This window comes from Macaca mulatta, chromosome 5 (genome assembly GCF_049350105.2).
Source record: "Macaca mulatta isolate MMU2019108-1 chromosome 5, T2T-MMU8v2.0, whole genome shotgun sequence".
In the NCBI taxonomy this organism is placed as follows: domain Eukaryota; kingdom Metazoa; phylum Chordata; class Mammalia; order Primates; family Cercopithecidae; genus Macaca; species Macaca mulatta.
The window spans coordinates 100,103,719-100,121,687 of record NC_133410.1 but is presented as its reverse complement, the minus strand read 5'-3'; the positions used below and the strand labels follow the sequence as shown (position 1 = coordinate 100,121,687).

The 17,969-nt window shown below is 36.8% G+C and overlaps 1 protein-coding gene across 10 annotated transcripts in view; it reads right to left on the bottom strand.

Moving 5' to 3' along the window:
* The window catches only part of CCSER1 (coiled-coil serine rich protein 1), a 1,446,943-nt gene that overhangs the window by 774,590 nt on the left and 654,384 nt on the right, over nt 1-17,969 (bottom strand). For all 10 annotated transcript variants that reach the window (XM_078002679.1, XM_015138795.3, XM_078002685.1 and 7 more), the window contains one exon: nt 8,661-8,744. In XM_078002679.1, coding sequence (XP_077858805.1) covers nt 8,661-8,744 — 84 coding nt within the window. The remainder of the gene's footprint in view (nt 1-8,660; nt 8,745-17,969) is intronic.

Here is a 17,969-nt window from a genome sequence, read left to right as displayed (position 1 = left end):
TATTATGCATAGTAACCTGATTACACGTAATGCTATACTTTCAGTTTTTCAATTGCCTTCAATTTTTCAAAAATCATCATTTCTTCAAGGGTCTTTATTCAGTCCCATGCTTTGCTATTCAATTGTTAACAAATGAGCCGAGAACATGCCTTACAATTAACCAAGGAAATGACACTTGAAAGGTTGGAGAAACATGATTGTTTATATGCTTACTTACACTCAAGTAAGAATATAATTTTCAATATTTGCTTTGAGTGAGAACAAAGCAGGTTGAATAACACGAAAAGGGATATAAGTTTTTGATCTTTTTTAAATGAAGGCTGGCTTTCTTGAGTTAATATTTACATTACAGGAGGAAAAAGTGTTCAATTCAATGATGTATCTATTATAATGAACACCTGAAAAGCTTATTTTTAACGGTCCTCTTCTAAAACAAAAACATAGGATTAAATAATAATATTGTATTAAATTAATATTAGTAATGGCCAAAAAAGAAATGAAGCTAGTTAAAACTTGTCTTTAACTTTGCGTGTACTATTATGTCAAAAAGTAAAAAATAAATTTTAATAAATATAATATTTGTTTAATAAAAAATGAATCTGCAAAAGGTGCAGTATAGGTAATTACTAAATCACGCTCTTGATGTAACATTTATTTTTTAATTGTGCTTTGATTTTAAAAGTAAAATTAACATTTTAAAATAAAAAATAAAGTTCAGTTTTAAAGATATTATTAAAATTCAGTAAAATATTTAATTATAAACTAAAATGTCCAAACATCCCCCGCAAAGTAGATAGCTCACAGTTCACACACTACTCTTTTGTTTTGAATCTTAAATGCAATAAATACTCCAAATGGTTACTATTAACTGACAGAATTTAAATATCTCAAGTTCCATTTCTCTGTCTTTACAATAACTATGCTCTCATTGCTTATTTTGAATCTATATTTGAATACATTAATAAGTAGTACCTCAAATTTTAGAAACACAGTTTCAAGCTACTTGGAAGGTCTGACTTAAGATCACAAACTTAACTCTTAAAAATTTGTAGTGGGATCCTTGAATGTTTCAGCTCCATAACTAAAATATCTCCTAGTTGCACTTCCATTTAAAAATGCATTGTTTATTAAAGGATAGGTAATAAAAAATGTGATAATTGAAAAAAAATTTAAAATGTGTGGGGAAAAATCTGTGTGTGTGTGTGTGTGTGTGTGTGTGTGTGTGTTGTTTAAAACTTAATTGTAACCTACAGTTAGAATTCGGATCCACAAAAAATCTTCTCAGGAAAGAGTCTCTCATTATCGACATGCTTTAAATTTTTGCCTCTGATAATAGTCATATATTATTCCTACAGTCAGTGTATTCCCTTACTGCTTAAAAAGATGTGGTGGTGAAGGTAACTGTTAAATTTCACTAGCATTGAAAAGTATAGATGTTCTAATGTTAGTAAACAGAGGAAGATTATGAAGGAAAATATAATAAGTATTTTTGTTTTGCATTTTTGTTTAAATCATGTTATTTAGGGCTGTATTAAAGTGTTTATTTTACAGAGGGCTAATAAATTTACTTTTTCAGAAACTCTATTTTGTTTTTACGGTGACCATTTGAACTGGCCTTTTAAATAGAAACACTTTTTTTTTTTTTTTTTTTTTTTGAGGTGGAGCCTCACTCTGTCCCCCAGGCTGGAGTGCAATGGTGCAATCTCGGCTCACTGCAATCTCTGCCTACTGGGTTAAGCAATTCTCCTGCCTCAGCCTCCACAGTAGCTGGGATTACAGGTGCCTGCCACCATGCCCAGCTAATGTTTTGTATTTTTAGTACAGACGGGGTTTCACCATGTTGGCCATGCTGGTCTCAAACTCCTGACCTCATGATTCACCCACCTCAGCCTCCCAGCGTGCTGGGATTACAGGCATGAGCCACCAGGCTCAAGATCAAGGAGCCAGAAGGTTAGGGCCCAGTCTCTCTGCTTCCAAGATGGTGCCTTGAAAGCTGAGGGAAGGAATGAACCCAGCCAAAACACCTATGTTTTTACAGAAATATACATAAAAAGTTGTATCTGATACATTTTACCCAGATCAGCTAGAAAACAAAAGTGTCTGACGAGAAAATTCTGAATAGTAGAAACCGTAAAAGTTCAGAATTACAAACTGCTGACAATTTACATTTGGTAGTGTAATTATCCACACAAATCTGTTTAACATTTTTGAAAGTGTATATGTAAATTGTCATCCAAATCAAAAGAGTAAATTCACAGCACCATCTACTAACCTTAATTAGGACAATTAAATTCTACTCCTCACAGTCATAGAACTAACTAAAGTTATTATGTTTTCATTCGTAAGTTAACTCTAACTTACTTAAAAAAATTTTTTGAATCAATTTCTTAATAAACACCAAATATACTTTCTTCAATTTCTGATGTCCTATGGTACACACTCTTCATCCATAGTGTAAAACCATTTATAAGATTTTTGAAACCACTTATAAGATTAGTAATCATTTACAAGAACATATCCATCCTCCAAAACACAAGGCTGAACTTCACCATCAACATTTATGACAAATCTCTCTAATTTATTTTAGTCACCTGAGGATAATATTTACAATGTCCTTCAGTATCATATGAACAATAAAATTATGTAGCATTCTTCAACACAATCTTCACTAAATAGCTGAGGGAAAGACACTTAAACTTTCTCAGAAGTGAGAAAAATATTTCTGTTTCATATCATTAAGTGTAATAAATTAAACTTATGATGAAAATATTTAAAATACCTTTTATTATAATTCATTATGCTTAAGTATACATACTTTTAGCTATTATGTTTAGACTTTTGGTCTAAATCTATAGCTATGCTTTAAATATCTTAATAAATTAAATTAGTAAAATCCCTAAAACTTTCTGTCGGATAAGAGAGATGTATTTCTAATATTCAAAAAGTCCAATATATTCTACGAAATAAATAGAACCTATATTTTAAAATATATATCTGAACATTTAATTATCAAAAAAGTCCTCCTATTATTTTTTATTCTGAATGTTGGTTCTCTTCCATGCCCTCAATTAGCTATATTCTCTCCAATCACCATGATGTGTAATAATTCTCACTGAGGTGTGTGTCACAGCTTTTGTTCTCATTTCCCACCCTGTTTAATAGTTCATGGTAGTTCTTAGCAATCATCTTGTTCAGTTTTTTGGTTTGTTTGCTTGATTTTGTTCTCAGCTGTGGTTTTTCATCAAATAAACTCTTATGGAGTATAGTGATATGCATTAAATAAAAACTGCTTGATTGAAATGATAATGTAATAATTAATGACATGCAAAAAACAATGAAATGAGGACTACTATCATTAAGTGGGTGGAGAAGGGAAATCCACAGGATCCCTCTGCTGCTCTTATTTCCCCCAACACACACTGATCACCGAATGAAAACCATTAAACACATCAAAATTCTTCATTTATTATCCAAAGAAGTAGTCTGATGTTTTTCTGATTATACAAGTAATACATTTGTTATTAAAATGATACACTACCACATTAAAGCAGAAATTAAACATTCTAATTTCTCAAAGATAAATACTATTAATTATTCTAGACTTTCTATACAACATATATTTTCACATCATGTTATACAATATGCTGTTCTAAAATCTGCTTTTTCCCTCCACTTAATAATTTTATAAGCAACATAGCTATAAAAATATATAATATATAATATAGTTATATAAATATAAATATGCTACAATCTATCAAATTCACTATTGATAAATATGTAATATTTTTAATATTATGGTCCTATGGTCTGAGTATGTCCCCCCAAATTCTGGCATTGAAAACTTAATCCCAAACAGTGTTGGGAAGTCTCACCTATGGAGAGATGTTTAGATAATGAAGGCTTCCACTCTCATGAATATACTAAAGCTGCTATAAAATGGGCTTGCAGGACAGTATACTCATACTCTTCTGCCCTTCTGTCATGTGAGGACAAGCATTCCTTCCCTCAGCTTTCAAGGCACCATCTTGGAAGCAGAGAGACTGGGCCCTAACCTGCTGGCTCCTTGATCTTGAACTTCCCAGCCTCTAGAACTGTGAGAAATATATTTCTGTTTTTATAAATTACCATAAATTATCCAGTGTGTATATTTTATTAGAATAGCACAAAACAGACCAAAACATATGGTAATATTATCTGACAGTTGAAGAAACTAACACCCAAACAGAGAAAAATACCTAAATCTGGTCACATAGGCAATTAAGATTAGAGGTAGGACAAGAAACTCATATCCCAATTTTCCATATAACTATATTGACTCACTCTTCTCCTCAAGTAGAGAAAGCTATGGCCCCAGGAAGATGAAGAGGAGAAATTTTTTCTTTAGTCTATTTCTTATTTAATGCAGAGGAGATTTTGTTCTATTATAGAACAGTTGGGAGTAGATGTTCCATGCTGTGAACTAGTTTCCTCTCTGTTTACCACACTACAAACTTCTGGCTACAGAACATATTTGTCGTTTTCTCCAATTAGTTGGCCTCGCACATATATAATCCCAGGACGCTCTAATATTCTAACATTTAATATCCCTTTGGACATAATAAAACAATTACAAGTGATTATTTTTATCTTGATCTGTTGAAAACAATAAAGCTCACCAAGGTAAATAATGTATAAACATTTCAGGGATAATAACTTTTGACTTTTAAAAATTGTTCCTAAGAGTACAAACAGCTTATTGTCTTCTTTTTAAAAAGAAAAAGAAAGAATAAATTGGAAGTGTGGCTATAAAATACAAAAATACATTCACATTAGAAATGCAGTTAATAATCTGAATAATTTTACCCAAACAATACCAATATATAATCTTAACTCAAAATTATCTTCAGTTTCTTAGTATATTTATGCTTTGTGAAATCTACCCACTCAGCAATAAAAAATAATTAAGCCAATGTAATAATTTTGAAATTATAGGGTAGAAAAAATGATAATTTTTGAAATGTGCATTTAATGCAGGAAAAAAACATGTAGTAGAACTCTCCAGTTTTCCACAACTGAACTTGCTAATATTAAACAGTCAGGAGCACAAAGAGTATGTGCTATGTATTGAATTGTTACTCCTGCTCCACAATTCATATATTGAAGCCCTGACTCCCAGTGTGATGATATTTGGAGACAGGACCTTTGGGAGATGATGAGAGTTTTGATGAGGCCATGAGGTGGGGCCATTATGATGGGATTAGTGTCTTTAGAAGAAGAAACATCAGAGGGCTTGCATGATCTCTCTTTCTCTCTCTCCTCTCTCTCTCCCTGTGTGCATGCACCAAGGAAAGACCGTGTGAGCACATACTACAAAGATGGCCGTCTGCAAGCCAGGAAGAGAGCCCTCACTACAATCTAATCACTCTGGCACCCAGTCTCAGACTTCTAGCCTCCAGAACTCTGACAAATAAACTTTAGTTGTTTAAGCCGCCCCATCTATGGTGTTTTGTTTTGGTAGCCTTAGCAGATAAATATAGTGTACAAACAGTTACATATTTAATAGCCCAAGGAAAGGTACCCCCCTTGTGCAGGAGTTTGTTTTGTTTTGTTTTGTTTTTTCCTTTTTTTTCCCACCCTGGTTATCTATAAGTAGATGCTTTTTCTATAACATACCATTTCATTGGGAACTATACATTTAATCTAATATCCCTATAGCAGTGGTTCTCATCTGGAGGCAATTTTGCCCCCATGGGACATTTGGCAATGTGTAGAGGTGCTACTAGCATCTAGAGGAGAGAGGCTAGGGATGCTGCTAAACATCCTACAATTCACAGCACAGACACTTAAAACAAAACACCACTAGCACTATTGTTGAGAAACCATGCCCTAAAAAGAAATGACTAAAAAAAACCTTGCATTTAAGTGACTAAAAAACTTGTTATGGCCCGGAGTGGTGGCTCACATCTATAATCCCAGCACTTTGGGAAAACAAGGTGGGCAGATAATTTGAGGTAAGGAGTTCAAGTTCAGCCTAGCCAACATGGTGAAACCTCATCTCTATTAAAAATATAAAAATTAGCTGGGCATGGTGGCATGTGCCTGTGATCCCAGCTTCTCGGGACGCTGAGGCAGGAGAATCACTTGAACCCAGGAGGTAGAGGTTGCATAGTGAGCTGAGATCATGCCACTGTACTGGTGACAAAGCAAGACTGTCTCAAAAAAAAAAAAAAAAAAAAAAAAAAAGAAAAAGAAAGAAAAGAAAAGAAAAACATTTCTTTTGTTCTAGAACCATTCTATCCCTAACTTTTTACAACTCCTCTCACTACTGATAAGGCTAACTGAAAAATATAAATAATCAAAAAATTTAAAACTTTCTTTATTACTAATTGGGAATAAAGCCTTTCTTGGTACAATTACATATAATTTCATTCTATAATGTACATGTAGATACAATTGCTAGTGATAATAATAGTGGTCAAGAAATCAGAAACCCATGAGAAAGAATTGAAAACTGAATCAGTTCTAAATTATTAAAAATTATGAACCTGTAGTATATAGATGGGTACAACTCAACTGATTTCTAAACATTTTTGAAATTTTCAATGTAAGTAGAGCATAAATGTAAAATTTAACCTCCACCATAATAAAATGTCACAAGTTATTTATTACCAGGACCAGAAATAGTAGGACCAAAATTTTCCATGGATGCAAGGGGTTTGTATTGGCCTATGTGATTGGCACTTCTCATCCATTTCCAAATCCAGTTTGAATGACAATGTTTTTTCCAACCATGTTTCCTCTAAGTAAAATTCTTGAATCATCAATTACATACTTCCCCCTAAGCTACAGTCCTTTTTAACTAATAAAATAAACTATATTTTCATAAGTTAACATTTTTCCTGTTTAAGTATTCAAGATGATGAAACTACAATAACACAAAATTCAAATGCTGCTTGTTACCTGAGAAATTTTAGAAACTAAGTAGCCAATTTGAGTAATTCAAGTATAAAAAAAAGAAAAAAATATATATATAGGACTTTTTTAGATGGAGGTGTACTAAATTTTTTAAATTGTAACTATGTAGTACTGTCTTTGAAAGTAATCATTTTCTTTTTCATTTAATTTAGCAAATGAAGGTCTGATTTCTTGTATATGAATATTTTAAAACTGATCATAACTAATGCTGAGAAAAAAAGAATACTCTTTTCTGAGTTAATTATCCAAATCCAAAATAAGCACTCTCTGACAAAGTAATAAATACTCTGTTATGTTAAAATTGATTTTTTTATCCATTATGCAATAAATATCTATATGTGATATTTAATCAATTCAAAGATATTTTTGTATGCCACATAAAAAAGCATTATTAGATAATATGTACCTAAAGGGCTATATTTAAATAAAGAAATGTTTTCATTATGTAATATATAAAATTGACACTACAATATGTTACTTATAGGTTTATAAAAGGTTATTTTGGTAATGTAATACATGTTCCTTTTTTTCTGTTATACTGCTCTTTTCCTAAGTACTAGTTTATAAGTCTGCTAAAGCCACAGTAACATGTTCATGGGACCAATGATCAGCATCAATCCAGTCATAAAACACTGTTTAAATAAAGGTCAAGTTTCAGGGAAAACATTGTTAGTTGTGAAGAGTCTATAAATTATGCTCTGAATTTCTCTAATATCTCACTAATATGTTAGGAGTCCTCAGAAGTTTGATGGTCTATAAAGTCTGTTTTGTAATTTAACTGTGTTCAATAATTACATAATAAACTACTGTAAGTCTGAAATAATCATTAAAAATATGTTGAGAAGGATCTGTTTCCTGATCTTAATAATGAGTCAGGGTCTCTCTTATTTCATGGTTTTCTCTTTAATCTATTGTTAGTGTAAAAACTAATGATGAATTAAAAATATCTCTTCTTATTTCTTTCTATTTAATTCTTGTTTTAGAGTACTATCTTTTAAAATGTATATCCAGAGTGCACATTTTATTGCAAAATACTGTTAATATTCATAGATAAATAGAAAACACGTACTTAGAAAAAATAATGCCCACTGCTCTGTCTGCTATCTACCAAATGTATTTTTATATTATGAAAGTATACTTCCTACTCTCTTTTATGATATTACATTAAAAACCATACTCTAAAATCTGAACCACACACGCTTCATATTTTTGTATAATTTTTACATAATTTGGGAACTATATAATAAATTAACAAGAAGTCTCATTAGGTTAACATATTTTTGATGGCTTTATAAAAATAAAATGTAAAATCTGGTTTTGTTTGCTAGATTAAGCATTTTGCTTTATATTATAGATCTGTATCTTTAGGTATAGCTGTATGGAGTTAAATCATGCACTTTACAAAAACAATGTGACCTAAGCCTTCAAGATTTCTGATAGATACAAATGAAATATTTAATCCTGGTTCAGTGATATGTTTCTGGAATCATACACATTTCCAAATAGATTATAAAACATCCTTTCTATTCTTTAGCTTGTCAAAGATCTACGGTTTTCATGACAGAATTATAAAAACTGATCATCAGATTGAACCACTGGAAGGATTTACAAATAACTAATGCCATTGGTGTTAATAAATAAGGGTGTGGAACAAATAACCTTGCAAGGAAAGTACACTCTGTGGGCCAAGTATTGTTATCACTTACCAGTTCTTCCTGAAGTTGGGAAATGAGTTCATCCTTCTCTTTCAGCTGCAGCTTGAGCATCGAGCATTCATCTTTCATTATATCCTATAAAAACATCAAAGAGATGGCATAATAGGCTTAGCCCTTTTACTTTGCTCTTGATAAGGAAAGTCAGCTTCACACAGTGGGAGATAATTGCATCTGACTAATGAAACTCAAATTCCCTCTACAGTATGTTATTTTTCATAATATATTCTTAGTTGCAAAAGTAAGTTAATGCATCCAAAAATGCTATGCTATACATAATCACATAGACACACACACACACACACACACACACATCCACATACACATATGTTTTTGCTTAGTTTTTCGTTTTCTTTTTGGTATGCCTCTACCAATTTACTTGCCTAGGACAGAAACCAGGAAACCATCCTAAATTATTCCCTCTCATGTTTGTGCACACATAGTAGATAAAACAGAAATAACTCTACATTTAAAAAGATACTGATATGGCTTGGCTCAGTGTCCCCACCCAAATCTCATCTCAAATTGTAATCCCCATATGTGGAGGGAGGGACCTGATGGCAGGTGACTGAATCATGGAGGTGGTTTCCCCCGTGATATTCTCATGATAGTAAGGAAGTTCTCATTAGATCTGATGGTTTAAAAGTAGCAGTCTCCCCCAAGCACTCTCTGACTTCTGCCACCTTGTGAAGACATGCCTTACTTCCCCTTAACCTTCCACCATGATTGTAAGTTTCCTGAGGCCTCCCCAGCCACAAGAAACTGTGAGTCAATTAAACCTTTTTCCTGTATAAATTACCCAGGCGTAGATCATTCTTTATCGCAATGTGAAAATGGACTAATACAGAAAATTGGTGATTGGAGTGGGGCACTGCTATAAAGATAAACTGAAAATGTAGAAGCAGCTTTGAAACTGGGTAATGGGCAGATGTTGGAACAGTATGGAGGGCTCAGAAGAAGACAGGAAGATGTGGGAAAGTTTGGAGGTTCTAGAAACTAAAATGGTTTTGATCAAAATGCTGATGGTGATTTGGTCAATAAAGTCCAGGCTGAGTCAGTCTCAAATGAAGATAAGGAACTTCTTGGACACTGGAGTAAAGGTCACTATAGTTATGCTTTAGCAAAGAGACTGGTGGCATTTTGCCACTGTCCTAGAGATCTGTGAAACTTTGAACTTGAAAGACGTGATTTAGGGTACCTGGTGGAAGAAATTTCTAAGCAGCAAAACATTCATGAGGTGACCTGGCTGATTCCAAATGTGTTCAGTCATATGCATTCAAAAACAGATTATTGGAAACAGGTACTTTTATTTAAAAGAGAAGCAGAGCATAAAAGCTTGAAAATTTTGCAGTCTGATCATGAGGTAGAAAAGAAAAACCCATTTTCTGGAGAAAAATTCAAGATGACTACAGAAAATTGCATAAGTAATGAAGAGCCAAATGTTACAGCCAAGACAATGGGGAAAATGTCTCCAAGGCATTTCAGAAATCTTTACCACAGCCTCTCTCATCACAGTACAAGAACCTCTCCCAACAAGGACAGCAGCCTCTCCCATTACAGGCCAGGAGGCTTAGGAGAGAAAAATGGTTTCGTGGGCTGTGTCCAGGGCCCTGCTGCATTGGGTAGCCTTGGGCCATAGCAGCCTGCATCCCAGCTGCTCCAGCTCCAGCCATGGCTAATAGGGGCCAAGGTACAGCCCAGATCTTTGCTTCAGAGGGTACAAGCCCCTAGCATTGGTGGCTTACATGTAGTGTTGGGCCTGTGGGCGCACAGAAGACAAGAGTTGAGGTTGGGAACCTCTCCCTAGATTTCAGAGAATGTATGGAAATGCCTGGATGTCCAGGCAGAAGTCTGCTGCAAGGGTACAGCCCTTATGGAGAACCTCTGCTAGGGCAGTGTGGGAGGGAAATGTGAGTTTCAAGCCACCCACACAGAATCCCCACTGGGGCACTGCCTAGGGGGAACTGTGAGAAGAAGGTCACTGATCTCCAGACCCCAGAATCATAGATCTGCTGACAGCTTGCACCATGTGCCTGGAAAAGCTACTGGCACTGTATTAGTCCATTTTCATGCTGCTGATAAAAACATACCTGAGAATGGGAAGAAAAAGAGGTTTAATTGGACTTACAGTTTCACATGGCTGGGGAGGCCTCAGAATTGTGGCAGGAGGTGAAAGGCACTACTTACATGGCAGCAGCAAGAGAAAATGAGGAAGAAGCAAAAGTGGAAACCCCTGATAAACCATCAGACCTTGTGAGACTTATTCACTATCATGAGAATAACACAGGAAAGAACAGCCCCCATGATTCAATTACCTCCCGCTGGGTCCCTCCCACAACATGTGGGAATTCTGGGAGATACAATTCAAGTTGAGATTTGGGCGCGGACACAGCCAAACTATATCAGGCACTCAACGCCAGGCTATGAAAGGAGCCACAGGGGATATACCCCACAGAGTCACAGGGGTGGAGTTGCCCAAGACCATGGGAGTCCATCCCTTGCATCAGCATTCCGTGGATGTGAGACACAGACTGAAAGGAGATTTTGGAGCTTTAAGATTTAATGACTGCCCCACCAGCTTTCAGAATTGCATGAGGCCTGTGGCCCTTTTGTTTTGGCCAATTCCTTTCATTTGGAATAAGAACATTTACCCATTGCCTGTACCTCCATTGTAGCTTGGAAGTAAGTAACTTGTTTTTGATTTTACAGGCTCATAGGTGAGACAGATTTGCCTTGTCTCACATGAGACTTTGGACTTGGACTTTTGAGTTAATGCTGTAATGAATTAGACTTTGGGGGACCGTTGTGAAGACAAGATTGGTTTTTAAATGTGACAAGAACATGATATTTGGGAGGGTCCGGAGGCAGAATGAAGTAGTTTGTCTCTGTGAGCCCACCTAAATCTCATCTTAAATTATAATTCCCATGTGTCACAGGAGAGGTCTGGTGGGAGGTGATTGGATCATGGGGGTGGTTTCCCCCATGCTGTTCTGGTGATAGTGAGGGAGTTTTCACGAGATCTGATGGCTTAAAAGTGGCAGTTTCCCCTACGCTCTCTCTCTCTCCTGTTGCTTTGTGAAGAAGTGCCTTGCTTCCCCTCAGCCTTCTGCCATGATTTTAAGTTTCCTTAGGCCTCCCCAGCCACACAGAATTGTGAGTCAATTAAACCTCTTTATTTTTTATATTACCCAGTCTCAGGTTGTTCTTTATAGTGGTGTGAAAATGGACTAGTATAGATACTATATTTACCATGTGGTCCCTGGTTATAATTAAATATTAATTCTCAAACCAATATCCATGTTACAGTGCTCATCTTTAATGATGTCCCTGTAACAATTGTGCCTTTCACTACAGCTCAATCTTTGGGCATTTAATCTTCTCACTCTGCATGTACACCCAACCACGACCTCTATGTACACAATTTATCCACATCCATGGCCTCTACTACTCTATGCTGGTGTGATGGTTAATACTGAGTGTCAAATTGATTGGATTGAAGGATACAGGGTATTGATCCAGGGTGTGTCTGTGAGGCTGTTGCCAATGGAGATTAACATTTGAGTCAGTGAGGTAGGAAAGGCAGACCCACCCTTAATCTGGTGGGTACAATCTAATCAGCTGCCAGCATGGCTAGAATATAAGCAGGCAGAAACATGTGAAAAGAGAGAGTTGCCTAGCCTCCGAGCCTACATATTTCTCCTGTGCTGGATGCTTCCTGCCCTTGAACATTGGACTCCAAGTTCTTCAGTTTTGGAATTCGGACTGTCTCTCCTTGCTTCTCAGCCTGCAGATGGCCTATTGTGGACCTTGTAATCATGTGAGTTAATACTTAATAAACTCATATATACGTATACACACACACACATATAGATGGAATATATATATATATATACACATACATATTCCATCAGTTCTGTCCCTCTAAAGAACCCTGGCTAATATAGCTGGTAATTACAAGATACAATTAGCTAATCCAGAATTATCTTCAGCTCTTCAGTATTCCAAGCTTCAGCTCTTAAGTATAACTACTCACTAAACATATACTCAATATTGTTCCACAGACACTCCAACTCAACGTCCTCTTCCACCACCTTAAGACTTCACTTCTGCCGATTTCCCCATTATCTTCCTATTTCCTAAATTAATAATCAGGAAGCCATCATATATGTTCAGCTGCTAACTCACTTTGAACCAAACCTGAAACCAAATTTAATCTCTACTTCTTCACTATTTCTTGGGCTTACTCCTCTTTATTCCATATTGACAGTCTAATTACTTGTTGCTTCTTACCCAAATTTCTGTAATTGTCTCTAAAGCGATTTTTCCTCTATCTCTATCATTTTCCCTGTTTGCCAGAGAGACTTTTCTAAGCAGGAATTAATTTTGTCACTTCCTAATTTAACAGCTAATCATCTCCTTCAGGAAGAAAATCAAAACTCTTCAGCATAGCGTAATGTACACTTCATTATCTGTTACTTGCTTATTTCTGGAGCTGCAATGTTTTTGACTTTCAACCTCCTCACAACTTTGTTCATTCCTGCAGCACTGAAATGCAATGTTGTTTCACATCTCCTCATTTTACACATGCAAATTTCTGGATGTGTTGCCTTCAACCCATTGTATCCTTCTCTCCCTCATAATACCATGTGCTCCAAGACACATCTCAAGAATTACTTTTTATTTCACTAGAAAGATTTTCCTTTTTGGCCGGGTGACACATCCCTTTGGGAATGCTCCATAGCATCCATATCATACATCATTTCACGCAATACTTAAAGTGTTGTTTGCTTGTTCCCCAACCTCACTGAACTACTTTTTTGCTGCTGTTGTTGTTGTTGTTGTTGTTGTTGTTGTTGTTGAGAGGGAGTTTCACTCTAGTTGCCCAGGCTGGAGTGCAATGGCGCAATCTCGGCTCACCACAACCTCCACCTCCCGGGTTCAAGCAATTCTCCTGCCTCAGCCTCCCGAGTAGCTGGGATTACAGGCATGTGTCACCACATCTGGCTAATTTTTTGTATTTTTAGTAGAAATGGGGTTTCCTCATGTTGGTCAGGCTGGTCTCACACTCTGGACCTCAGGTGATCTGCCCACTTTGGCCTCCCAAAGTGCTGGGATTACAGGCATGAGCCACTGTTCCCAGCCTCACTGAACTAGTTTTATTCTCTATTTGAGCATATAGTTTCTATTTCATTACCATATTACTAGCACCAAACATAATAGCTGACACATATAAGATGATCAAATTTGGCTGGCCATTACAATCTCATTTGTAATCCCAGCAGTTTGGGAGGCCAAGGAAGGAGGATCGCTTGAGCCCAGGACTTCAAAGACTAGCTTGAGTAAAACAGTGAAATACCATCTATATTTGGAAAAAAAAAAAAAAAAAAAAAAAAAAAAAGAAGATGCTCAAATTCATGTTTCTTTCCAATACAATTACCAAATAAGCAGTATAAACATTAGCAGTATACCCATTTCTCTGAAATCTGGCACCCTTATCTGAGCTGACAAGGAACAGCAACAGCAACAACAACAACAACAACAACAACAACAACAACAACAACAACAAAATCTAAAGGATTAGAGAAAACATAATACCTGTTTATTAATACCTGTTTATTCTAGTTCTCATGGTAGAATTTCTACTTCCATACTGAGCTACAAAGAATGTATAGTTCTTATTTATTTAGAGACACTCTGTTGAGTAGGCTGGAGTGCGATGCTCAATCAAGACTCACTGTAACCTCAAAGTCCTAGGCTCAAGCAATCTTCCTGCCTCGACCTCCCAAGTAGCTAGGACTGCAGGCATGCACCACCACATCCAACTAACTTTTTTTTTTTAACCTTATTTTTAAAATTTTATTTTTATTGGTTTGTTATTATTCTTTCAATAGTTTTAGGGGTACAAGTGTTTTTTGGTTACATGGATGAATTATATAGTGGTGAAGGCTAGGATTTCAGTGTACTTATCACCTAAATAGTGTACATTATACCCAACAGGTAATTTTTCATCCCTCACTCCCTTCACACTTGCCTGCTTCTAAGTTTCCAGTGTCTATTATATCACTATGGTTTTGCATACCCACAGCTTAGCTCCCACTTATAAACGAGAACATGTGGTATTTAATTTTCCATTCCTGAATTACTTCCAAGTTGCTGCAAAATGCAGTCATTAGTTTTTTTTTTTTTTTTAATAGCTAAATAGTATTCCACAGTGTGTGCTGTGTGTGTGCATATGTGTGTATATATATACACACACACATATACATACACATATATATACACACACACATATATATATACACACATGATATTCTGTGTCACCAAGACTGGAGTACAGTGGTATGATTAGCTTACTGTAACCTCAATCTCCTATGCTTAAAGGATCCTCATTCCTCAGCCTCTTGAGTAGCTAGGACTACAGGCATATGCTACCATGACTGGATAATTTTTTTGTGTGTGTAGAAATGGGGTCTCACTTTATTGCACAGCCTGGCCTCAAACTTCTGGGCTCAAGTGATCCTCCTACCCCAGCATCCAAAAATGTTGGGATTATGGGCATCAGCCACTATGCCTGACTTATAATACCACATTTTCTTTATCCATTTATCAGTTGATGGGCACTTAGATTGAGTCCATATCTTTGTAATTGTGAATTATGCTGTGATAAACATATGCATGCAGAAGTCTTCTTGATATAATGATTTATTTTCCTTTGGGTAGATACCCAGTAGTGAGATTGCTGAATTTAATAGTAGATGTACTTTTAGTTCTTTGAGAAATCTCCATACTATTTTCTGTAGAGGTTGTACTAATTTATAGTCTCATCAGCAGTGCATAAGCATTCCATTTTCACCATTTACCACATCCATGCTAACATCTATTGTCTTTTGACTTTTTAATAATGGTTATTCTGGATAAAGTGACTTCTCATTGTGGTTTTAATGCTCATTTCTGTAGAGGACTACGTGCTCGCAAACCAGGCGTTCCTGATAAGTCCTGCTCTTGCAAACGAAGCAGGGCGTTCCCGATAAGTCTTGCTCTTGCAAACGAAGCAGGGTGTTGGGGGGTTGTTTATGTGTAAACATCTTGAAAATCCAGAAAGTCAGGGAAAGGTCAGAAAAACAACAATGTGTCTTGTGACTTGGCAACATTCCACAAACGACTGTATAAAATAAAGCAGAGCATGCCATTCGAGGCGGCCGCCATGTTTGTCTTGTCTTGTGTTGTCTTGTGTGTTCATTTCTTTGTTTAGGAAACACGCAGACCCCAAGATCTGGTGCAGCGAGCAGGGTCCGTGGCTCCATGAGAGCAAGGAACCGGAGGGGGAACACCCCGGACAGGTAAATAAAGAAAGGGGGACCCACTGGAAAATTATGGGGAATTCCACCTCTCTGGCCTCTGAATATTTGCGGTTACTCCAGGGACTGTTGATGTCTATAGGAGCAGAAGTTAGTTAAGGAACATAAGACTTTGAAGTGATTGTTTGCCCATGTTGAACAACATTGTTATTGGTTTCAATATCAAACCAAAGTGCAGTTAAATCGAAAGGAAAGGTTATAAGTGGTTAAAGTACTGCATCGAGCTCATCAGCGAGGGCAAATGATGCCTCTGACTTTGTGGACTTTGTGTGTAGTTCCATTACTCAGGCATTAGAGTTACTTGAAACTGACTCAGAGCATGGCGATACTGCCACAGGAGGTGAGGCATCTGAAGCTTTAGAGCGGAATGATCCTAGAGAGGAACATATTTACGCCCCGGTTGTTGAGGACAAGGAATTGGAAAAAGAGCTAATGCCTCCTTCATCTGAAGGAAATTCTGATCTGCAGCACATTTTAGAGATGTTACAACAGTTGTTAAAATTGCAAGGTACCGCTGCTCCTGTTTCTCCTATCTCTCCACCATGAGCCTTCCCTGTTACCTTCCCTTCTGCTCCTTTGGAAAAAGATTTCCCTTTGCCTCCACCTCCAACCTCTTTGCCTATGTCAGGTCAGGTTTTCTCTATGCCTCTTCCTCCTGTAGGAGAAAAGAAGGAATCGAAGGAAAAGGATGATTTTGAGGAATTAGATTTATTCTCAATAACACGGGCTGCTTTTGGCCCCAATGCTCAGTTCCCAAACGGTGGCCAGAATGTGACTTTTACAGCCCTACAATTTAAATTTTTGAAAGAAATGAAAGCTGCAATTTCTAATTATGGACCTCAGTCACCGTTTGTTCTTGGCCTTCTCGATTCCTTCTCTTTAGAACATATGATGATTCCTATTGACTGGGAAACGTTGGGACAGGCTGTCCTTGATCGTTCACTATGGCTTCAATTAAAAAGTTGGTGGTGGGAGGAAGCAAGAGTACAAGCTAGAAAAAATGCTACCCAAAATCCCCCAGGACCTACTGAAGAGCAGCTTACGGGTTCAGGACAATACGCCACTCTTAATGCTCAGGCAGGCCTAGATGATATTGCTCTCACTCAGATTAAAGCCTTGTTTATAAAAGCGTGGACTAAGGTTGAAATAGCGGGTAAAACTTCTTTATCTTTTGTAAAGATCCTACAAGGAGCCACTGAGCCATAACCAGATTTTGTAGCCTGTCTTCAAGATGCTGTATTAAAGACTGTAGGTTCAGGCCCTGCTGCTAAAATTCTTTTGGATACTCTGGCTTTTGAGAGTGCTAATCACAAGTGCCAAAAATTGCTGCGTCCTCTAAAAGCTAGTGGAGCTGATTTAGCCGAATACATTCAGGCTTGTGCAGGTGTTGGAGGAGCTATTTACAATGCTCAATTGTTTGCTGGGGCACTTTCTAAGGCTTTAAAAGGCAGTTCTAAACAAGGTATATGCTATCAATGTGGGAAACCTGGTCATTTTAAAAAGGAATGCCAGAAAAAATTAGGCTCTTCTGCTCTAAAAGGAAAAAGGTTACCATCTGATATGTGTAAACGATGAGGCAAGGGTCGACATTGGACCAATGAATGCCGTTCAAAAACTGATAAAAGTGGGAATGTATTGTCACCCCTCTCGGGAAACAGGAGCCGGGGGCCCACAGGCTTGGGGCCCCAACAACTACAATGCAGGCCTACCCCAGTACCCAGTGAGCAGTGACTTACAACATCAAGGAATGACCTCGAGTCCTCCTTAAAGACATCTTACCCTACCCCAGTTTCTCAGCTTTATGCTGCCACTGAGCAGAGTGCCGCTGCTGACCTAGCTATTGTCCAACCTTATATTTTATCTCCTAATGGAGGAATATATAAGTTGGCTACTGGAATGTGTGGTCCTTTGCCAAAGGGACATGTAGGACTTTTACTAGGTCGAA